Source organism: Malus sylvestris, chromosome 13, assembly GCF_916048215.2.
Source record: "Malus sylvestris chromosome 13, drMalSylv7.2, whole genome shotgun sequence".
NCBI lineage: Eukaryota > Viridiplantae > Streptophyta > Magnoliopsida > Rosales > Rosaceae > Malus > Malus sylvestris.
Window position 1 is genome coordinate 15,230,988 of NC_062272.1, and position 24,922 is coordinate 15,255,909.

General features: G+C 38.7%; 1 protein-coding gene and 2 pseudogenes across 2 annotated transcripts; 1 reads left to right on the top strand and 2 right to left on the bottom strand.

Moving 5' to 3' along the window:
• Nucleotides 1-407: 407 nt before the first annotated feature.
• On the bottom strand, nt 408-6,677 carry LOC126596877 (ARM REPEAT PROTEIN INTERACTING WITH ABF2-like). Of its 2 annotated transcripts, none has more exons than XM_050263557.1 (19): nt 6,188-6,677; nt 5,895-6,046; nt 5,121-5,293; nt 4,912-5,032; nt 4,751-4,825; nt 4,542-4,636; nt 4,357-4,432; nt 3,990-4,097; nt 3,471-3,599; nt 3,303-3,371; nt 3,093-3,152; nt 2,856-2,979; nt 2,600-2,739; nt 1,971-2,034; nt 1,787-1,866; nt 1,579-1,643; nt 1,376-1,493; nt 1,149-1,273; nt 408-965 (listed from the first exon to the last, which is right to left on the bottom strand). In XM_050263557.1, the coding sequence occupies exons 1-19, from the start codon at nt 6,666-6,668 to the stop codon at nt 872-874; spliced, it is 2,349 nt and encodes a 782-aa protein (XP_050119514.1). In that variant the 5' UTR covers nt 6,669-6,677; the 3' UTR covers nt 408-871. The 2 variants fall into 2 exon arrangements, with proteins under 2 accessions (XP_050119514.1, XP_050119513.1); XM_050263556.1 differs by having other exon boundaries at nt 5,889-6,046.
• Nucleotides 6,678-13,519: 6,842 nt separating this feature from the next.
• On the top strand, nt 13,520-17,860 carry LOC126597145 (receptor-like protein 4; annotated as a pseudogene).
• A 431-nt stretch (nt 17,861-18,291) lies between these two features.
• Nucleotides 18,292-19,508, bottom strand: LOC126597143 (uncharacterized; annotated as a pseudogene).
• Nucleotides 19,509-24,922: the final 5,414 nt, after the last annotated feature.

Genomic DNA, 24,922 nt, shown 5'->3' on the forward strand with positions numbered 1-24,922 from the left:
ACAATTGGCGATAATCAAACTTAAAACATTTCACTTACAAGTAAAGAGGCATCACGCCTATTAAAACATTATTAAATCAATTTGATAGGAGCTATCAAATTTGATGTCATAAGACTTTCTCGTCAATTAACTCAACCCCACATAAGAAATTAAAGACAAGGTTGGATGGAGTTTGTTGCCATTTTTTACTGTTGTATGTTTATGCGACAATTTTGACATCTCCTTTAGAGATGTTTTGAGGCAGCTAGTTGGCCGTTTTGTATTCAAATTCAAATGCTCCTCCTTACATAATAATATGAATTAATAACAAGGCTAAGACCAAGATGACCTATTTATAATGTTTTTAAACCTAGTAGCCTTAGGTATCTAAATAAGAAAGGAAATAGAAAAATAGAAAAATAACAAAATATGAAAATTGTACTATAATAATATAATCCCGTTTTCATCAATTACAGGCTTCATTCGGCCAAATTCTGTTCGAATCCATATATTACAGCTATAAAGTGTTAATAGTAAACAACTCACCAGCAATTTTAATAACTTTTAGATGATTTTGGATTCAGCCTATTTCATTTCCTATACGAACAGAGTTTCAATCATTCTAGCTTCGACTGCACTGCTACATCCAACGGCTCAGAAACTTTTGAGATTGTTGAAGAGACCATGCGGGCGAAGATCATAAATATTCCGAGAAATGTCAGAATTGTACTACAAAGGTGGCGTCGTTTTTACAAGTAATTGAATCATGACCGATTGTAAGCAAACTACAATCAAAGAATTAGAGAAATCTCACGGCTCGACAACAGCAAGAGCATCTAGTACCGTTTTCTGTACATCGGGGTGTTAGAACTCAAGGGTTGAAGGCAGAGACTTATAGCCGCAAGCTATGTGGGTTAGGCTTCGTAAGCGCTTTAGTAAAGTAAGTGCTGATCTCGGGTAACATACGCATGATCAGATGAGAGTGCCTGCAGTGTTGCAGCATCGACACAATTTCAGTAGATGAAAACAAAAAATGAGGATTCGGCCAAAAGAAGCAAAGGCGATACCAATTTTCGCTAAGAAAAAACAAGACTAAATCTAGGAACTCAGGCGGACTATACGTAATTAATCTCTTTGAATACGAACGAACGGATGGAGGGAGCACATACCCTGGTCTGGCACTCAATTTTTCGAACTGCTCCAAGATAAACAAAATGCATGTGTGCCTTAATGACATTCCATGGAAGGCTTCTGAAAGTTCATACATGTTTGAAACGTTCTCCAACGATATGTCCTAAGTCAAAAAAGAGTAGAATTGTAATTAGGTGGCTGCCTTTTTCAACTCAGAGCAAGACATGAGCAGAGAGAGAGAGAGAGAGAGAGTCTGTCAGGTCACCTGTGCTATTGTGTACTCACAAAGCCGCTTGAGTCCCTCCAAAAGATACTGATCTGCAGCTCTGAGGAGATCTTGAGCAATATCAAGAGTAATGTCGACTGATCCAGTGTATATAAATCTGTGTAAAGTCGGAAGTTTCTGAGTTATCAAAGCTTGCCGGACAGCTTTTGTGAAAGACAAAGAAAACACAATCTTCACTTTACCTCATCATCAACTCAAAAACTTCCCATCTAATATTTGGTATCTCTATGTCCCTCGCATCCTTCTCCTGTAATAGGTTAACTGGAAATTATAAAGATATTGCACACTACCGAACATGAAGACAACATTTTTACTCTATTACTTGCACTACAGTGTTTAATTGTAGGTAAATTGTGATCTAGGATGAAATCACTATATGCAGATACCCACCCGGTAACCACCATCAAACATTGCACGGAACGCATCTGAAGAAGCAAGCAGGCAAATTCTGTGAGCATAGAACCGTTTACCTGCAATTGGTCAGTAAACAATCAAATGTTTAAAGAGGTCATTTATGTTAACAATACAATCACCCATGCTAATTAAATATTCTGTTAGCATAAGAGATTTAAACCTTCAACTAAGAAAATAACATCGGACAGCGTAGGATTGTTTACATACTGTTCCCCCAGATACACCTGCACGAAGATTTATCCACCATCACACGAAATTCATGCCAAATAAATACTTTAATGCTTAAGATGACAGTACTTTTAATTGCAAGAAAGCAACCATTGAATAGGAATTTAGAATTCAATTCTTTCTGGAAAATTCTTTTAGATTGCAATCGGTATGTGAACTTAAAAAGAAAAGATTCCACTTTGACAACTTACGCTTTGATACGTTTTGTTATATTTTAATCGGTACTTCAAATGCATCAGAAAACACTATTTGAATTGTATTCTTTTAAGGACAGAGAATCTTACAGTACTATCATATAGTATAAGCAAAGTGTTGTATAACATGCCTTAAGAAGGAAATTTCAAAAAGTTCAGGAACTGTTTAGAGAAGTGAAATGATAATGAGCTGTGTGGTTATCTTCCCTTTTGTTTTCGAGGTCCAAAATGGCCAACAAAAATGTGAATAAATTGGAAAACAAAAAAAATATATTTTGCTACCACAGACTTTATATTATGTTCAAAAACTTAAAGAATTCATTCCGCAAGCATGAAAAAACCAGCAGTTATTGAACAACGCCCCAACCTGTGGTGTTGGAGATGGGGGAGCTGCATCCACAGGAGAAAGAGTCATGGCTTTGTTAGCCAACTTATATAAAGCCGTAGCACCATCAAGTTGCTGTTTATGGGTACTGGAACCAAGAAGCCCAAGAAGCAACTCCAGACCTGCTTAATAATATCAATATCAGAAAATCCAAAACGAGCAGAAGTATATAAAGAATATAAGTTCCTATGCAAAAGCAACCATAAAAAATATGATATAAACAGAGGATGTGACATGCCATTGTTGTCAATGAATATTGTTCTCAGATCATCTGGTGAACAAAGATGAGCAAAAGCCAAAGCAACTCGTCTTTGGACTGCCCTCTCTGCTACACGCATCAAATATAGCAAATGGGACAAAACCTACATTAAGAAAATAAGAAATTACAATCTACTGGATTTAATACTTAAAGCATACAAAATGCTAGAAATTACAAAATAAAATAAAAACTAAAAATAGACATGACAATGCTCACTCGTCCACGAATCTTCTCCTCTAATCTTTTCAATGTTTTGGTCACACAATCCTTTGTTGCCTGATAATATGACTCGTCAATTCTTGCAGGTTACAATTATAATATGAAGCAAAGAGAGAAGAAAAATGGAAGAACTGAAAACATCCATTGTATATCTACGGAACTACAAATATAAATAAAATCTTTAGTGAGAGCGAGAGAGAGAGATACTTGAAAAATAAATTCTCCATCTTGCAGCTTCTGAACACCTCCAATCCTAATATAATCGGAGACATTATCCTAGCAGGGAAAACGAATCAATAAATTACATCACAGTAAAATGATGTTAAATGTCTACCTTGACACAATTTTCATGAAAATTCATTAATTATACCATACCTCGTTATCTGCAAGACCATAAAGAGTAAATGCAGCATTATGTTGTAAAGAACCATTTTTCGAATCAAGAAGCTTCAGCAATGGCACTAAAGCACCATTATGTGCAATACCAGCTTGGTTGTTTGTGTCCTGAATTAGCAAAAACTTGAATCATTATTACCAAAGAGCATATCACATAGCACCAAAAGACAGAAAAAGCATTATTTCAATAATACATGAAAATTAATTCATCAGATCTCTGTCAGGAAACCTGAGACTAGTAATGATATTAGTGACTAAAAGAAACTCCTCAGGAGTTGAATTCTAGAACTACTGCTCAACTGTCAAAACATATGACCCACAAATTCATCTTCATTTCTAGCGGAACATGAAATAAGTCCATCAATGGTTAAGTAAATTCTCAGCGCAAAATCAAAATCCATCCTTGAATGGCAGAATACATCCACTAAGATAAAGACAATATTGACCAAAGAAATGTAATTTACACAAAAGAAACAACATATGTGAAGAAATAATAACCTGTGCGAGTCTCCCCAACGCAAAAGCTGACATCTCCCTTAGTTGTACGTCAGGGGACTGAAGCATTTCAATCAGAGGCCGAATAGCACCCCTCTGTACAATGTGAACCTACAAAAAACCTGACTATTTCAGTGGAAGGGCAAGGGCAATGTCCCCAAAAGCAAGGAATCAATATGGAAGGAACAAAGCTCTATCTACAAGGATAAAGCAAAGATTGCAAGTAATAGGATCATTATTTGAACAAAGAAAAAGAAGCTTAATGGTGCTTTGATTCCTAACATTTTTGTGGTGCCAAACGCAAAACATGGGTGAGAAATTGACTCAAATCATGGAAAAATATTGAAAGAAAGAAATATAGTTAACCCACCTTGCAATCTGAATCAGTTGCAGCAAATTGTCCAATTAATAAAGCTGCCTCTCTTTGGCTCTCAGAGCAGCAGGAACTGTAACCCAATATAAAAGATTTCAGAAACCTCTTCAATGTACAAAAAAATGGATAAGACACAAGAAAAGTTTAGCTATATCACGTGACATGACACTACTGGGACACACCTAAGCAATCCAATAACAGGTTGTAAAGCTCCCGCAAGAAGAACTTCTTTCTTTATGTTCGGAGATGAATGTACCAGATTTCCAATAACACCAACCTGCATCACATTATAAATAATCTGATGATGAGAAACATGAAGTGCGACAACCTAATTCTGACCAACATAAGTCCAAAAGTGCATAATATAAATTCAAGTAAAATAAGATCCTACTGCTTCGTAATGTATTGCAGCATCCTCAGACCGAAGCATTAGAATGAGAGTAGGAAGCGCATTGCATTCAACAATCTGCAAAGCCATAAATTGACACCATCAGGTTCCTCTTCAAACCAACCTTTTCCCATAAGCAACTTAAAAAAAGAAAGATCTATGACCTGATTCTTATTCTCGTCATTTTTAAATGCCAGAGTTCGTAGTGCTCCAGCAGCTGCTCTTTGCACCTTGGTATCAGCAAATTCAAGCAACTCAACTAGAGGTGGAATTCCACCTTCCATTCTGTATAAGCAGTCCTGATGATCATTAGAATAGTGTTGCTACCATCAAAATTTTCATTTGAAAGAAGGTACTTCAGACATAAGCGAACCTGACACGGGTTTTAATGCTGCTATTCTCATGAGCAAGGTTGGTGATGGCATCAGCAGCTCTACGAATGACGCTATACAGAGCCCGAGATACAGGACTATCCTTGTGCCTCTTTAACAAATCCACAAGATGAGCCAATGCACCAGTGTCAACAATGAGTTGTTGATGCTCAGGCTGTTGACACATAAGACAGCAAGAAAGAAGAGGTTCAGCAATTACACGTACTGTCAGTGTGATGGTGAATTATATCCTATCCAAGAGTGTCTCGTATAAATATCCGTGCAACATATAGAAGGTCAAGAGTAATACTGGATACACCAAGAATCAAAAGCAAGCAGACATATCGGCAACCATGACACGCCGACTTGCTATAACATACCAGCAACTAAGAAACTACCAAACACCCCGACAAAAAATAATCGCAGTAAACCTCCTTACATGTACCACAGACAAAAAATATAACTTTTACCGCAACACGCAATCTGTTGGGAAATCTTAGATTCATAGTTCATAAAGCCGCACTGTCTGTGTGCTTTTTGGGAGAGAATATTATTTCGGATTTTCGAATTGTAATTTCACCAACACTAATTGTACTTGTATACAAAAGTTTGAATTTTTGCAACTTCAGTTAGTATCCAAACCAACTAACATAAATTCCAATTCTTGAACCTCTGTGAGTAAATTACACGCTCAAAAGGAAAGTTCCAAGTCCACAGAAAATTTGACCACAGTGGACTGAAATTTTGAAAAACAGTAAGAGTAAAGTGACCTTAACTGCGAGAAGGCCCAGGGCAAAGGCACTTCCCTTCTCGACCTCGTGTTCGAACGGCTTCGAACTCCGGTCGCCGTCGCTTAACGGCGGCGCTTGAAGATGCTTTACCAGAGACGGAACCGCGCCGCCTTCGACGATCACGTTCACTACCTCCTCTGCTCCAACACAAACACACAAAATCGTCAATTCCGAACAATTCAAGAACCTCGAAAACTCCATAACCGATGAGAAATGAGGAAAGAAAATGAAATTGAGGCGAGATCGGAGGGTTATTTGGGGATTTTGTTTTAACCAACCGTTCTTGGCGATCTCGGCGAGGACGTGCGTGGCGCGCTTGGCCGAAGCTCGATCGGCTTCGCTCCAAGAGAAGGTGGAGTTGAGGACCTTCACCTGCTCGCTGACCTCGCTCAGCAGCGCCTTTCTTGCTTCGCCGGACTTCACCGAGATCTCCCGCTCGCCACCGGTTTCCTCCTCCAGCTTCCGCTTCTGCCCCTTCCGCTCCGGACGGCTCTGATCCTGGCCCCTCTGCAATTCCATCAACGGCGACGGAAGCGAAGCAGAAGAAGAAGAAGCAGCTATCCGAATTGGAAAAACAAACTTTGGATTTGAACAGGTAAGAGACAGAGAAACAGACAAGTGAGAGGGGAAGATCCAAGGGTATTTTCGGAATTTCAGGATTAACAAAAAAAGAAGTAAAAGCTTTTTCTTTTCTGTTTTGTTGCTTTTTCCTTTTCTTTTCTTTTCCGGTGAGCTGTGTCGGGTCAAAACCGGCCACATGATTTCCGGTATATCCAAGGAAGAAAATATCGGTAATATCGGAAATATCGGTAGTCCGAAAACACGGAAATATCGATGAAAATATCGGTAAAATATCGATATCGATAAAAATTACATGGAAACCACGGAAATTGTAAGAAAAACTTGGAAATTTTTAATGAAACTTTGTAGGATGTTTATTTAGTCAATTATCTATTAGTTTATCACAAAAAATTGGAAGGAAATGCATTGCATGATGGATTTAACTGATTTAAGTTGATTATATAGCGAGCTGGCAAACATTGTGAGTATAGAAAATATGTAGTAATTAATGAAAGAAGTTTAAACACACCATAATCATTTATATATAATTAATTAGTACAATATTTGGAGGTTTTATTTAGGATATTAAAAAAAAAAGGGAAGTGAATAAAATGATGAAGAATAATGTGCCGAATTTGATACTTTAAATTTCTTACACATAAGAATAAGACTAAACTTTAATTTGGATGCCGATTATGTTTTTTCAAGTTTATATAAAGTAAAAGAATTGAATTTTGGAAGCCAGGAGTGTGTCAATTGAATTTTGGCCAGCGTGCAAGGTATCAATCTCTTCGTCTCGTCGAGTAGTACAACTTTCCTTTTTGTTTCACTCAATTTCGTTGAGTATTGAAAAAGTTATACTCATTTGAATCTTACCCAGATTCCGGCGATCTCAGTGGCTTTCGAGGCAATTTTCGGCCAAACCACAACGAGTCAGACGTCGTGTAAGGTACCATTCTCTTCGTCTCTTCGAGGGCTACAACTTTCCTTTTTATTTCACTCAATGTCGTTGCGTATTGAAAAAGTTATACTCATTTGAATCTTATCCAATTTCCGGCGACCTCAGTGGCTTTCGAGGCAATTTCCGGCCAAACCACGGCGAGTTGGCCGGCGTGCAAGGTATCAATCTCTTCGTCTCGTCGAGTAGTACAACTTTCCTTTTTGTTTCACTCAATTTCGTTGAGTATTAAAAAAGTTATACTCATTTGAATCTTACCCAGTTTCCGCCGATCTCAGTGACTTTCGAGGCATTTTCCGGCCACACCACGACGATTTAGACGTCGTGTGAGGTACTATTCTCTTCGTCTCTTCGAGGGCTACAACTTTCGTTTTTGTCTTGCTTGATTTCGTTGAGTTTTGACAAAGTTATGGCCGTTTAAAGTGGGTGTAAAATTTCGGCCAAAATTCTGATTTTCTCTCCCATTGGGGGAGTCCCACATCGCCCATGTGAGGGCAGTGAGCAAGCAATTTTTCCTATAAAATCCACATTCCCCCAGCTGAGAAAATCCTAACTTGATTGGCCTTTGGGCTATGATCAAGTGAAGTATATGTTGAGTTTTCTCAACATATTTAAGTATTTTTTAGTATTATTTTGCGATATTATTGATAATATCGCGATATTTTGACGAAAATCATTTGGATAGTTAAAAAAATTTCGGATCTTCAAAAAAACGATAATATTGGCGATATTTCGTCGATATTATCGATATTTAAATCCTTGTTATATCTACATATCCATTTATTTAATATTTTTTAGTAAATATAAAATATTTAACGTTTGGGACGGCGATATCAGCTAACGTGCGCGTGGTGCGTTATGGATGGGCCCGCCAGAATCCAGGGGACCCGCCAACTGCCATGCTAGAGCCGTCGTGCTTGCTGGTAGTTGACGAAGTGGGACTGACTTTCGTTCGAGATGCTGGATCGGGTCGACCCGAATGTGAATAAACGAGCACGGGAAAGTAGCACTCTGAAAGTAACGTCTTGGGAAAAAACACAAGGTCTCACACTGTTTGGATCAAAACTTGAACTTTGGGCTCAGGAGAGGGGGCTGGCCCAAAGGGATGCCTAAAGGAAGAGTCGGCCTAAGCCCAGCCAAAACCCAGAAAGTAGAAAATGGGCTTTTCTGACTTGGTGCAGCTCATGAAGACCACTTGCTCACCTACCCAAAGGCCAAGTGGTATAGACTGACCAGCTATACAGCCCATAAAGTACTTTATAATGGCAGAACAAGTAAAATAGCTGATGAGTCACTGCCTCTCAAGTTGCATTCGGGCAAGGCTGCTACTACAAGAGGCCAAGCTGAGTTGTCTATAAAAGAAGAAAGAGAAATCAGGATTAGAGACACTCAAACAAACAAACAAATGCAAGCACAAACTCTGTTCAAAACCAGATTTGCCTTCAAAACGAAGCTGTAGTCAGCTCAAGCCTTCATCCCTCTCGGGACAAGCCTTCACTTAAACCCTTGTAATAGCTCTGCTACCCTGTTCAACCTTTCTGTAGTATCGATTTCTCTTTGTAAACTCCTCACCTTACCTCTCCCTAAAAGCTCTCAGACCCTTGATAAACCACAAAGATAGGAACCTGCAAGACGACCAGGCTTGCCCGACAAGGTTAAACTTTGCCCGACCTTCTTTGTTTTTGTCTTTTCATTCATTAGCCTAGCAATATGTTGTATACTTCCAGTTGTATTCAAGTTATTTCTAGTAAGATGACTATTAAAAGAGTCTCTTAGTACTTGGATCCGATTTGAATATATCTTCATTGTTCAAACCAGATCTAAGTTCTAAGCCCTCGGGCATGTAAATTTGATCAGTTGAAAGTCCTTGGCCTCAAGGCATAAAAAAGAACCTTATGTGGACTTAACCCATCCACGATAATCCTTGATAAACAAGAAGTCCGAAGTTACTTGGGGCGCAAGTAATCGACCTACCCCTTAGTTTTATTTCTATTATATTATGATTATCATAGAACGCTTAAGCATGAAATGGATTCTGATAGGAAGCCTCAAGGCCTACACCTAAGGCCCCACAAAGGCATCTATTTGTATTCATTCCATTCCGCGGTCTAGAACGTTTGAGTATAAGAACGAATTCTGATGGGAAGCCTCAAGGCCTATACCTAAGGCCCCACAAAGGCACCTATTTGGGTTCGTTCTATCTCTCAGATTCAGGTAATCAGAAGTATAATAGTTGTAAGGCTCCTGCAATCAATGGAACAAATATTATATGTTCGAGCACTGGTTTAGTTATTGATGGGAAGCCTCAAGGCCTACACCTAAGGCCCCACAAAGGCACCTATTATAACTAACACGGTTTCTCAGACATATATATATATATATATATAAGTAAAACTCGACATACATTTTACATCTGCCATGCTAAAGATGGCAGTGGCACGCTTGAGTACTTAGAAGTTAATCTTGATTGTGAGCCTCAAGGCCTACACCTAAAGCCCCAAAAAGGCACCTCTCAAAGTTAACGTTGTCCTTCTCTTCCAGCCTTACCCAACAAGCCGTGCCTGACGAGTCTTGCCCGACCAGCCTTGCCCGACAAGCCGTGCCTGATGAGTCTTGCCCGACAAGCCTTTCCCAACGAGCCTTGCTCGACAAAGCTCGACAGTGAAGCAGAAGCCCGACAGCAACCCTCAACCGGCGCCAACCTCCCGGGGAGCTGTGCGCTCGTCGGCCAGGAAACGTCCCCGACGGAAATTCCTGACGCGAACATAGTTTTAGCACGCCCGGTAGGATTATACACCTTTTGATCTTGCTTATCCAAAAAGAAAAGCCACAAAATTGGTAAAAAGAATCCGAATGAGGGTTTCTCTCAACCTTTTCTTCTACAAATGGCAGATCAATCAGGAAATCCTTATTCCCCATCAGGACGAGTGGTCCTAGAAAGCCCAACTTCATCTGAGAGATTGGAAGGGAAGGGAACTAGTGAAGAACTACAAGCTACTATGATCCAAGTATTAAAAAGCATGGAAAGAATCTCCTTGGAAACCAAGGGAGAAGTGAGTAGGCTCTGTACATTAACAGGGAATCTACAGAGAAGACTTGACCTGGAGTTTTCTACTCCAAAAGGGGCTCAGGAAAGTGGGATGAGACAAGTTACCATGATAAGTGAACCAATCATTCCTTTATTCCCACTATTAGAAGAAGAAAAGGATAAGGGAAAGAATAAAGTATTTCCTGAAGGGAGTCAACCTGTGATAGAGCTAGTTCTGGAAATAGAGCTTTCCAGCTTCCCATTATTATCATTTAATAATAGGAGGCAAAGAGAGCAAGAGAGAACGAAGTACGGAATACCTGTAATGATAGGGGAGACTAGCAGAAAGGAAGGCACCACTACCTCAGATAAACCTCTACCTTACCGGCCACCCCCGTTGGCTAATAAGGGAGGGGGAACTAACTGGAGGAAGCCCAAACCAAGGAGAGAAGCAGGTGCGGGCAACGACCGGAGCCCAAAGATCGAATCTGCTCTCATCGGTCATGATGATAATTCAGCTACTAGCAGCTGATGGAGCAATTGGCGGAGCTAAAAAGGACAGTAGCTTAAAATGCTCAACCACGGGCTCACCCAGTGTTCAGGGTCACTTACCAAAAGCCTTATCCTGAATATATTGACGAGCTAAATCCATTCCCTCTCAACTTCAAGATGCCTGCATTCCCAACGTTCACAGATGAAGACAGTAGTGTGTCCTCCAGAGATCACATTTTCAAATTCTCCAATCATTGTGTGGCATATGAAAACAACCCAAATTACAAATTGAGGTTATTTGGGAATTCATTGGCGGGTTTAGCATCTCAGTGGTATTCTCTATTACCCCCTAACTCTATTGCCAACTGGGGGCAAATGGAGATGGCTTTCCACGAACAGTTTTACAGAATAGAGCAAGAATTGACTATCAATGACCTTGTTGAAGTCAAACAATACGATCATGAATCTACTGAGGACTTCATGATGAGGTTCAAGAAAACAAGGATGAGATGCCAATTCCCCGTCAACCAAGCGCAGCTCATATCGATTGCTCAAAGGGCTCTGAAATTACCTTTGAGGAAGAGATTTTATGATACACAATTCAACGAGCTACAAGAATTGGTAATTGCTGCCACTAAGTATGAGAGGTTGTTGCAAGAAGAGCAACAAGTGAAGCACACTTCCAAAGTCCCTTCCTTCTACAAAAACAAAGCTGCAATTCATCGTGTGGAAGTAGGAGAAACCAGGCCAGAACGTGAGGGTAGCCATGATAAAGAAGACATTGACGTATGTGCCGCTGAAATGACCACACCTTTCAAACCGCTGACGGTAAAAGGGCTAGTCCAACCTGTCAAAGATCAGAAGATCGTAATGAATGATGGTGGTTTCGTCCCCATGAAACCACCCAAGTACCAGAGTTATTCGTTCGATCTGGCCAAGGCACCTGAGATCTATGAAGAACTGGTGCGGGCAAGAGTAATTTTGCCCGACAATACCAAAAAGATGCCCAAACCAGAAGAACTCAGAGGGAAGAAGTATTGTAAGCTACACTATACCTTCAACCATTCCATAGTCAATTGTGTCCAGTTTAGAGATTGGATACAAAACCTGATAGTGAAGGGAAAGCTGTTACTTGACAAGCCCCAAACCAGTATGATGGTGGATACAAACCCTTTCCCGGAGGCTCCTATCAATATGATCAACCTCATTTAAAAAGAAGAGCCAGGGTCACCAGTTGGTACAGCAGAGGAAAGAAAAGATCCCGGGTTGTCCCAACACCCCTGCATGAATAAAAGTACCATGAAGGGGACCAAGGAATCAAGATCAGGCCCTAAGATTGGTGCTGACGAGGGAAGTAGAAGAAAGAAGAAAGTAATCAAGGGGGGAAAGAGCTGCACGAAGTCAATTCAAACAGTACCAAGAGCAGAGCAGGAGACAAAACACATGTTCATTCCAATAAGAAAAGGGTTACAAATCATCCTATTCTAAAAAATTAACATCTTCACTCAGGGTCACTATTCGAGAATGATATGTTTGCATAATGGCAAATATCCTACTAGGTTCGGCCAAAACAATATGGCTATTTACAAGTTGGGACCTAGTATGCTCTAACTCCGAGTTTGACTTCTCTACTCCCTCAATTTGGTTTTCGAGGGTATCCAGAAGAGTTGCTTGTTCAGCTTTAAGAGCAACCAGTTGTTCCTCCAGCTTTTGGATTTCAGAAGTAACAACTCTAACCCTTTCTTTTGTCTGCAAGCTTTCATCCATCAACCGATCAACTTGAGCGGAGATGCTTGACTCTTTTTCCATAAAGCATCTTGCCCGATTAGCTTGTCTATCAGCTCTCTGGTATTGCTCCCTAAGAGCCCTTAAATTCTCAAAGAAAGAGAGAAAGGAATCGTGCTGAGGTTTTGATAGCCGACCAGTTTTGAAAGACTTAATTATGACCTTTTCTAAATCATAAAGAGCCTTGAGGCTGAATAATGCAGTGAAGTCCTTCCTCGCCCATTCTTGGAAGACTCGTTGTTGCTCTGAAGAACTGGAGGTTGCTGAAGAATGTCCTGAGGATTTCAACCTCGTCTCAAGCCGCCCGAGTGCTTCAAAAAGTTTGGGCAACTTAGCAGGGTTTGAGGATGGAAAAGAAGGAGGATCCTGCACTGCAGCTCCCTCTAATGGAGCAATGCCCACTGGGGGGGCAATCTCTGTCTGCCTGATATTCTCAATTCTAGAAGGGGGAATCTCTGTACCTCTAGAAGATAAATGAGGACGGGAGCACTTTGACTTACAGACCAGACGATTGGGGGAAAGTCTCTTTCAGGACTTGCTGCGAAAAGCCAAAAGGACCAGGTCAAGACAAGAATACAGTTTGAGGCAAAAAGAGGCCTTGGAGATAAGAAATGTACCTGACTTAGCCCTAGGGTTTCACCTGGAAGAGTACTAAATCCTCGTTGAGGGGAAGACTTAGCCCTAGGGTTTAATTTGGAAATGTCAAGTCCTGTATAGTAATTATATAATATAATATTTATTTTCTAGTTGCCAATTGATTTTCGGGTTCGATGCTGGCGTTCGAATTTCAAATTTTTTAAATTTTCGAACAGGTACTCTAATCAACTGTGGCGCCGCCTTCAAATCCGAAATCGACGGCCGCGAATGGCTACCGGATACCGACTTTGTATCCAATGGGACCTCGCTGAACTTAATGACCCCGGGCCTCGTCCCCATCCTCTCCACCACCCGATTGTTCCTGAACTATCCCCACCGTAAGTTCTGCTACACCGTCCAGGTTTACCGCAATGCAAAGTACATGGTCCGGACCACCTACTACTACAACAGCAGCGACTCGCCGCCGGTGTTCGACCAGATTGTGGACGGCACTTTCTGGGCTGTCGTTAACACGACCGAGAACTACTCTAACAACATGTCATCATACTACGTGGGGTCTTTCTCGCCCAGGCCAAGACCATGAACGTGTGCCTCGGGTAGAACAATTACATCGAATCTGACCCGTTTATATCCGCCCTGGAGTTTGTGATACTCGAAGACTCACTTTACAACTCCACCAACTTTAAGTCGTACGGCCTTTGCTTGGTCGCCCGAAACAGATTTGGGTACACTGGACCCATCATTCGGTACGCGCCCTTCTCTTTGTTTTAACTTGTAGAATCCGTAAATTCAGTGACTTTGAAGTCAAAATTTGAGTTTGTTTAGAATCCAAAATTGGGTTATCATTGTAGATGCAAATTTTCGCCTTCTTCAGTCTTGACAAAAATGCATCTGCAAAACAATCTACAATTTTGATCAAAGACCTAAGCCTCACGCGCGCCTGAGATAGGGGGTTAGGTCAGCGGATTTCCGATGCCCTCACGCGCCCACGAGGGGGGTTAGGTCAACGGATCTCTAATGCCTAAGTTAGTTTCTCTGAGAGAGTAAAGTGTTTAGAGTTTTTTAGGGTTGCAAAAGCTCTAATGGTAGAATACCGGGTTTTTATAGGGCTAGGGTCGGCCATATAGTGTTTAATGGAGAGATATTCTCTAAATATTCCCAATATATTAAATAGGAAATAATATCTTGAGATAATGGTGTGATTATTCCTAATTTATTTGAGTCAATCTTAAATTAGGAATGTATTAAAGATAAGATTTGGGTAATTAATCAGACCTCCAAAGGGCAATCTTGTCTTTAGGGCAATCTTGTCTTTTTGAATAAAAATCTACGTGTCGCCTCTAGAATATTTGGGATTATTTTAGGCTCCACAGTCATCAGATACCAGATTAGGAATTTGATCAGCTTTGGATGCCATTTGGAGGGCACAATCCGATGAATGATTTTTTACCACCCCAATGATTGCAAGTTTAAATTTCGAATTTTTTGTAGTTTATAGATTAATTGGCTTTCGTCTAACGACAATCAATGCGATGATAAGCAAAAATGCACCATTATCTTTTGTTTACATTCAAAATTTTGTGTATTCAGTGACTTTGAGGTCAAATTTGTAAAGATTTTAGAAACTGGAATTCGGTTATTTTCAGATACCCTGATGACCAATTTGATCGTTTTTGGGCGCCATTTGAAGAGCATAATCCGCTGATTTCGATCAATGTGAGCAACTCAAATGCGTCTGTTTCTGGCATGTGGAATATGCCCCCTTCGAAAGTTTTTAAAAGCGAATTGACGACAGGGCAAGCTGAGGCCATGGAGTTGGATTGGCCTCCTGGGTCGGTTCCTGAATCGAATTATTACATAGCTCTATACTTTGCATCAGGGGATTCCTCGGGTTCAAGGGTGATCAACATTAGCATCAATGGTGTACTGTATTACAAGGATTTGGATATGAAGCCAGGAGGGCTTGTTGTATATGCGACGTAGTGGCTACTTTCTGGTTCTACTAGGATTACTATGACCCTTTCTGGGAGGTTAAGCGGTGGTGCTCTGATTAATGCCGGCGGGTTGTTTGATGTTCTGCCCCTTGGAGGAACAACTCTTACTCGAGATGGTATGCTTATCTTTTGATGTTATTGGGATTATATTTTAGTTTTGAACTAACCCATGTTAGAAATTTGTACATAAGCCCACTCAAATTGCAAAGTTTAGATGCCATTTGTACATAGGCTTGATGCAAGACTTGATGGTGTTCATTTTAGTGATATCAATTCTGAATTTGTAATGGGAGTGGCCATTTTCTTTTCACAGTTATTGCTTTGCAAAGAGTAAAACAAAGTCTTCAGAACCCTCCACCTGACTGGAGTGGTGATCCTTGTTTGCCCCGTCAGTACTCGTGGACAGGCATTACATGCTCTCTAGGCCCTCGGGTTCGAGTGGTCTCTTTGTGAGTTGAAAATTGTCGTAATCATTTTTCATTGCTTGATTTGGGTATTGCTTATAGTCTGCTTCCCTTTCTCTTTTTCATCTCAACATGGCCAAAACTTACATCTATTTCCTCATGCTTTCAGAAATCTGACGAGTATGGGCATTTCAGGATCGCTATCACCTAGCATTGCCAATATGACCGCATTGTCTAATATGTAGATTTCTGAAAATTTAACTGTATTTAGTTTGTTCACAAGTGTTTGTTGAATGCCTGATTGACGATTTAGCACTTCTGATAGCTTGCTTAGGAACAATAAATTTACAGGGCCTATTCCCGATCTAAGTTCATTGAAGTTACTGGAGAAACTGTAAGTTGTGACAATTTACTTCCCATGTTTTTCCCCTGCCTCTTGATCATTTTATTTTTAAATTTGCAATGAAACACATTGTGGCATATGGAAGCATTAGCCACTATAAATGGAATTCTGGAAGTCAATGGCCTGAAACTGTACTGGTGTGATTAAGTGATTAATTATCTATTTTAGCGGTTTTGTGCTACTTTCACATTGCATTGATTGTCTCATCTGAATATTCTGAGTCTCCTTGTTGCATGAAATGGCTTTCTCTAATCCAATTTTTCTTTTTCCCTCATTTAAGGCACTTGGAAGATAATCATTTTAGTGGAAATATCCCCTCATCGCTCGGGAGCATTGATAGCTTGCATGAACTGTAAGTGATGTCAAACAGTCAAAGCTGGTTCTTTGTTCTTTCTTGGTATCAATTTGAGATTTTTACTCACAGTTTCTAAAATGTCTATTTGTATAGAAAATGGATGAGAAGAATTTGGTTCTCAAACAATTTTATGTTCTATACTGTTTAATTGTGGAAATGTTAGCATTTTAATTTATTTGTCGAAAAAAATTAATTGTCACTGATTTGTGAACTTTATGGATTAGAGTTCAAGTTATGGTATAACCCTAGTATTGATACCTCTCGATTCTCTTGTTGTTGGAAACACCTACTTTTTAAAGCATTTGAATCTGAATGGCTGCTACAAAAATTTGCACGTTCAGGGTGCTATATATTACAGACGAATACTTTAGGGCGTCCACATGTTCTATCTGTTTTGTTGGTCAGAAGCAAATACCATTAGAAGTCTATCATGGTCTAAACCTTGTGATTTGATAAAGGATTCTCACCAATTTCAGAAATATATGCACGCACGGCGCATTGATCTCAGTATATAAGACTAATATGTTATGAACTTATGCGGGCATATTGTTATGGTTTCAGATGTAGATATTTATCTGACTGATACCTTGTTTTCAATTCTTATGGAAGATATTCTACATCTTTTTTTTCTTCTTGTTGGATAATTCAGGTTTTATGCCGATTTTAAGCTCACAATGCTGTTAGATGACATCACAACTGGGCAAACTATCTTTTTTTTTTCCCTTTCTTTCGTCTTGCACATGCGTTGATTCTGCCGTGATACTTGATGTTTCTGAGTCCTAACTTGCTTCCACGTCTCTTTCAGTTTCTTACAAAACAATAATTTGACTGGTGAAGTTCCTGATAGCCTTGTTGGAAAATCTGGTCTGGACCTAAGGTAGTTGAAATTTCACTGGTCTTACCACTCAAACCTTACGTTGCACCTTAAGCTGATTGTTTTTCCTTGCGTTTCAGGACGTCTGGAAATTCTTTTTCAGCGCCGCCGCCTACTTGAACAGCTAGTATTACGCATTCAAAGGTAAATATTTTTTCCAAGAAACTTGATCCAAACTCTAAACATAAAGAGCTCTCCAAAATTTGGACTGCAAATTTTCCCTTTGCCAGCTCTTTGGATCTGTAGTCGAAAGCTCTCGTGCCTATGTTTCTTTAGCTTTGGTGGAGTTTGAGATCTTCAGTGAAATTTTACCCTACATTTTTGTACCCGATTGTTCATATACAGCCACGTTGATTTGTCGTGTTCTTTATGTAATTAGTCGATGTTGTTGTTGTCCATATTAATTTTTCTTGTTCTTTAATACACATTTTCCCTTATCTACACAGTGTATTGTTTGTAAATCTTATTTGAAGTGATTGGTGTTGATCTGTTTTTACTTAGGTCTATGGTTGACATTCTACCTCAATTTCTTCTTATGGTTCTAGTCAAATGTCCTTATTACATTTACAGATGTGCGTTAGGCCAACTGGCAATATGTCCATCTCCTGCACCTAAGTTTGAATCTCCCTCCCCGTAAATTAAAATCGGAATTTGAATCCTGTTACATTCAAACCATGTTCAAAGAGAATCCTACCAATGTGGTCCTCTTCCCTTTCTTCATATGCTAAAAATAATTCAAATATTCATTGGTGGTTAAGGCCAAAAATCAGATTCCAAGTGCTGCAATGGCTCACATGTTGGACCGACTGAGTCACAGATGTGCAATGTCTTCTCCCTTTCCTACCCACTTATTTGGGAGAGCCGGTTGGCAGATAATGTATGTACTTTTTGGACAATACATTAAGGCAAATAAATAAATAAATCAAACAAATTTTGGTTAATATTGTGGCAAAATACTAGAAAAGTTAGCATTTACATTATGATTCTTCAAATCCAACATAAGTAACACTCTAAACATGAGACGGAAATTTTAAATGAAATAAAAAAAAATATTGCGAAAATTGCGAACATCTTGGACGAGGATTTTCTAGTATGCACCGGGATCCTTGGTTGTTGGATTCTTAGCTGGTGCATGTTGTACAGTACCAGAGCATGGTAAAATTCTCGTATTGGACAATTAATCCTGCAGATCAGACCAACATCTCTACCTCCCTAGCACTCTTCCTTTTCTGAGAGGAAACAAAGGTGGCAAGGCATTGCTCTTCACTTGTGTGCAAATTGGCACATTTACCATTAGCCTTATTCTTATGCTTGCTGATCTTGTTCTTTCCAACCCTTTCTTTATCCTTTTCATATACTTCTCTTTGTTCCATTCCTTCTCTTGATCCGTCATCGTAGCTACATCCGCCAACGAGTTTAAGGAAGAAGAGGAAGACGAGGATGAGGAAGACGGGGAAAACGATGAAGCGCGTTGTTTCTTCAGTCTTAGTAGCTCATTCCATAAAACTGTGCACTTAGGTGGCCTCGAAGATGGATCATCGTCCACAAACCAACTCCCTCGGCTCTCCTCCTTGTTCACCACCTCCTCATTCTCATCTCCTCGACATCCTTGGTCTTGAGGTTGAGCTTTGCAAGCTGTTCGGCGTGCTGCTTTTGCCAAAAGGGTAGGAGCTTCCCATCGAAAAATAGCTCATCTGCAGACAACATGGCATGGCTGCTCACATTACTCGAGAGAAACTCAAAATCCGGGTTACATACCTTTTGGTGATCACCACACTCCATTTTTTTATCTTGTACTTCGCCGTGCGAATTCGGGGTGATGGAGATGAAGTTCTCATCGTCGAGAAACTTGACCAAGAATGAAATCCGCAGACTCAAAATCGAGTCGGCAAATATAGGGGTTGCTGGAACAATTTCTAGGGACCCCATTTTTGTGGTAGTGAAAGAGTGTTTTTGAGCAAATGCATGAGGGTATGTAATATATAAAAGGAAGGAAGAGATGCTTTATTAATGTTAATGTTTGAGTAAATTGTTAATCTGTGTGATTTGTGATTGCTAATTGGGTTAGTAATCATGGTTTCGACGCTGAGATTATAAAAGTTAGGTGGTCTGGCGAAGGCGAAACATGAGAGCTCAGGTGGTGTTTAGAATATAGAAGCAGGCACATGGACAACTTTACCTTTTTGGGAACTTAATAAAAACAACAAAGTTTAACCGTAGTTTATTATGCAATTCTAACTAGTGTTTTCTTTCTTGTTCTTCTAAAACCCAAATATGATTAGAAAAAGTAAAAAGTAACTTCTTGGGTAAGGGTTTAACCTACAATATTATAAAGAAAAGAAATGATTTTTGCACTTCCGTTTTTTCCATCTACACTCTTTCTTTTGTTTTGAACTATGAATTTTCTTTTGGTTTATTTAATTCGACGGCTGGAAAAAAAGAGGGAAGTGTTGGAAATTATTTCCCTATAAAGTATACACTGTGACATTGATGAGTTGGGCAATTCATTATGCTAAACATATAATTTTGATTCATAATCTCACAATATAACATATCAGATGTTAGAATTGTAATTCTAAATTATTTTCATGCTTTGTCTTGTATTATTTTCTAGCTTGTAAACTGGGGTAAATCCTGAACTTTGCAAGATACATGTGATTATCTTTGAGTTTGAGATGGGGATCTTTTGCTTTCCAAATTAAAAACAAAACATTTGGTTTAGGAAACTTTAATTAGGATTATCTCATAGATTAGTGGCAATTAATCTAATGAGTTTGGATTAGTCAAGGAGAGGGGTCCCAAGCATGTGGTCACATGAGAGTTATTTCCTTCCATGTGAAATTCTGAATCATAGATACATTTTATGACCAAAATACCCTTCTATTGGTTTTGGCCCTTCCTGGTATTTCATGTGAATTGCCCATCTTGGGTTGGTTTTCCAGTAATTTTGAAAGGCTTATGAAGTGGTAGATATCATGCCCAATAGCTTAATAAGCTTCCTTTAAGATTTGGGTAGTTATGGTTAATCACGACAGCTAATGAACATTTGGGGGTAAATCTTATTTGAGAAATGCTAGGGAGATTCTTTCAATAGTGGGACTATTCATAGACTCTCTACTACCTCATGTTTTTTGTACAATGATTTATAATATTGATCTGAAAATTGCCGTTAAATTATGAGGTGACAAAAAATATATAAAATGTTTCAATTTGAGAAAGTCTCTGTAACATTTCTCATCTTATTATTATTATTATTATTATTATTATTATTATTAAGGGTAATTAAATATTGCAGATGTTGAGTGGTCCACCCTCTGTCCTCTCTTTGTATAATTTCTTGTTTGGTGTGTCTTTGTTGTATGACTTTTGAGGGGGGCAATAATGTGTCCAGAGTGCTTACTTAATCTAATAAACAACATTAACCATCATGTGATGCCCAAATTATTCTTGGTTTTAGCAGTCATCAATTAATGCTAGCATTTTCATTACAAACCACTCTTGGTGAAAGTGTAAACAAAGAGAACTAAGTGTGTGGATTACAATTAAGATTAAACAAGTATGATTATGTGTAGAAAATGTAAGACAAATAGCACAATTTTTTGGAATGAATTCCTCGAATAAGGTTATTTAAAGTATCCCTTAATTAAAGCTCCCTCATATTTTCATAATAGGTTGATTACCAAAGCACATATAAGTTTGACCTTACTCAAGCTTTATCCTAACTTTAGGAATTAGCCTAAGTTTGACCTTCCTCAAGATTTTTTCAGGAAGCACTTTGAATTCTAATAAAAATTTCAACATGTTTCTACTAAAACCTCTTTTAGTAAAAGTGTTTATGATTAGAAATGCTTCCTACATAAGTAGCTCTAAATAAGCTCAAAATCATAAATAGTTTATGGTGTTAGGCATGTGATATCCTGTCTCAAAATTTATAGTTTATTTATTTTACAGTTTTGGGAAAAACGATTTTAAGGGAGTTTTGACCATTTTAAATTTTACTTTAGTGTTTGAAGGTGGTTTAGAATAAACAGTAGAGATCAATTCTACGAGCGATTAGGCACAAACCGTTCATGAATCGGAGTTGAAACAAATAAGTTATGAGCATTGAAAGTGAGGGGCATTTTTGCCTTTTTTCTACTTACTATAATAGTAAGTTTCCTGTTTCAGAAATTATGAACTTGCCAAATTTGAAAAGTTACGAAATCAGGAAAGTTAACCCGGAAACCCATAACCTAGCCCGACATGACCTACCGACCCGTTTCCTTTCGAATATTTTGACACAAATTCCGGCTATTTCCAACAAATTAGTCGATGCCACCACCACCAACTTGAAGCTCTCATTTCCCTCTACAAAACTCATCCAAAAATCACTTCGATAGACTACCACACGTGGCGTTACGAGGCCACAAAATTTTATGGATTCTAGCATAAGTTTTTCCTGGTGTTAAGCTCTACATGCTTGTAAAATTTGGTGAAACTTGAAGTTAGTCGAAAATTTGAGTTTTCATTCGCCGGAAACCACCGCTCACGGCATCGTGTGAGAAATTCAAGTGACATGGATTTTGGCCAAAACGATATGCTCAATGTCTTGAGCCTATATTCAAGGTTTTGTTGAGATTCGATGTGATGGTTCGATTATTCAATTTTTGGGATAATAGTACCGCTGCTTGGTTTTCGTAGTAAAAACAATCTAACTGTTGGATCGTCGTTCAATTTTGTTAGTATGTTATTTATTGATTATCAAACCTTTGAAAACTTGTGGAATGAAAATCTAACGTTCAAATCCTCCGGATTTGAGAATCTAGGATTGATGACCCTAATGGGACCTACTTTGACTGACAATTGACTTTTTAGTCAACATGCCTCGAATTATTCTAGTATCTGACTAAATCCTAAGTTAAGACTTGTGTGTTTTATTGGGCGTTGATCATGTATGAGTGTTTCGATCTTTGTGCTAGTTGGTAGTGGTCTAGAATTCGGGTGAGTTACTTTAATATTATGTAAAAATAAGTATTTTGTCTATGGAAATCCTCATCTTGATATACTTTGTGGATATGACATGGAATTATAAACGTGTATTACCCGGTCATCGATCTGTTTTGTGAAATGATATATATATGTAAGAAGCCTTTAAAGGAAGGGATCCCCATTTTTTCAAAAAAAAAGGGGGATATCCTCTTGACCGTTAGATTTGACTTTAATGAAATCATGTGTTTGAGATTCTGTGGCCTGTGATTTAATCTCAACCACAGAATTTCATTAAAGCCAAATCTAATGGTTAAGAGGGTGTCACCATTTTTTTTGAAAAATGGGGATCCCTTCCCTTAAAGGGCCTGTATATATATATATGTATGTGTGTGTGTGTAAGTAAGTCTGGGACATAAACTCTACTCGAGTTGCCATGAGTAAGTCTGGAATCCAATATCTATATATTTCTTTCTATTGTTGCCATAAGTGTGTCTGGAATACGGAACGTTGTGATTTGTGAAGCCCTGGCATTCGTGTCGCGTTTTTCGTGTTTGTGTCATTTTCGTGTCATACTCGATATCTTAACGGGTCATATCGTGTAGCACCCGTTAAAATAAACAGGTAAAATGACCCAATCTGAAATCGACCCGATAATATTAACAAGTAATATGACCCGACCCGTTACCCGTTAAGGAAGATATATTTTAAACCAATAAATAATCAAATGAAAAACATAATACTAAATAAGTATATACATACCATATTGTCACATCCAAAATACAAAAACGGATTTTTCTTTTAAGTATATATTTACATACCCAAAATAAGAGCATAATAAAAAAACATTAGAACATTACAAAATATCAAATGTTCAAAAGATTTGCAAAATTAAGGACATTGGAACATTAGAACAGTGGAACCTTGCACATTTTTTTAATTGTTTTTTAATTAATGTAGAGTGGAAGAAATATGGAAAAAAAAATATATAAATGCTTGTAATGACAAGCTTTACAACTTTCGTGAAAGGCTTAACTTCGAAATTCACCACTATAATCATATAAATCATAGATCAAAATTTAACCGTTGATTGTTGTTTACATTTAAGCTTCATTTTTCTTATCAAATTTTGTTTTTTCAGATTTTCCTTTTTTTGAAAACATGATCTATTAGAGGATGCAGGAAGATGAACGGTTTGGATCGTTGATATTATGTTCAGAGTTTTACGGTTAATAAAAATATTGCTGGATGTTTATAAAGTTTCTACAAACTATATGACATCGACTCATATTTCAGTTAACTGTAAATATCGAAACGTGATATCAAAGATATGAACCGTTCATCTTCTTACATCCGCCAGATGATCATGTTTTCAAAAAAGAAAATTTTAAAAATGAAATTCAGTAAGAAGAATACAGCATAAATGACAATCGACGGTTAAATGTAAATTTAAGGTTTGTTGATGCATAAAATCAGCGAGGACTTTGGTATAACGAAAAGTGTTAAGTTTGTGACCTTCGCTAGATTGCTCCGGTCACTAGTGTGGATAAGTAAGTAAATGGATAGGGACAAGAAAGCAAACACAAGATGTACGTGGTTCACCCAGATTGGCTACGTCCACGGAGTAGAGGAATTCTCATTAATTGTGAATGGGGAAGTACATAGGTTCAAGCTCTCATTTAGTGAGTACTAGTGAATGATTTAGTACAAATGACATTCGGAAATATTGTGAGAGAAAGATCTCTATTTATAGAAGAGAGTTTCTAGTTTCATTCTGACATTGACACGTGTCGTGTTGTGATTGGCTTCTGATGCTGACACGTGTCGCGCTATGATTGGCTTCTGATGTCAACACGTGTCGCGTTGTGATTGGCCTCCTGGTTGGAGAGAAACTCTTCTGGGTCCTTGATGGTATAACGTTGACCGGTGCTCAGTAGTTTCGGGATTGGTCAAGTATGGTACAAATAGTACTCTCCTAAGTTCCTGAGTGAGGGAAGCTTCTCAGTTGAGGACGTACCGAAGTGTGGTATCATTTTCACTTGCCTTATATGTCTCATATGTAGATGTGGCATCTTCTCTGGAAGTACTTTTCCTCCATTCAAAGGTGGTATCTTTAACCGATAAAGATGCACAAGGTAATGTATCAATTTCACTTGAAGCTTACTTGTAGTTTTGAGCTTGGTCAAGTGCTATACAAACCCTATAGTAGGAGTCCCCCAAGTCGCCGAGCTAGGAGATTTGCCGAATGAGGTAACAGACAGGGTAAGTAATCAGACTTCCAAGCAAGCAACCTGGATCAGAGGTTCGACTTTGGCCTCTGGTTGATTCTTCTCTTTTTTCTTATGTCGTAAACAGCAACAAGGATAAGGAGAAGCAAATGGATAAGAGATGATGTGAGATACTTTTGCTTTTGAAGAAGTAACTTTCCACAGGCTTATTCTTGAACTGGGCTGGAGGGTTTTCTAGTTTCCTTCAGAGTATAAGGCCGACTCAAGAATTTGAGGGTCAAAACAAGTCCATCAAATCTAGAGTATGTTCGACCCTGATGATATGAGATACTTTTGCTGTTGACAAAGTAGTGGATGTGTCGGCACATG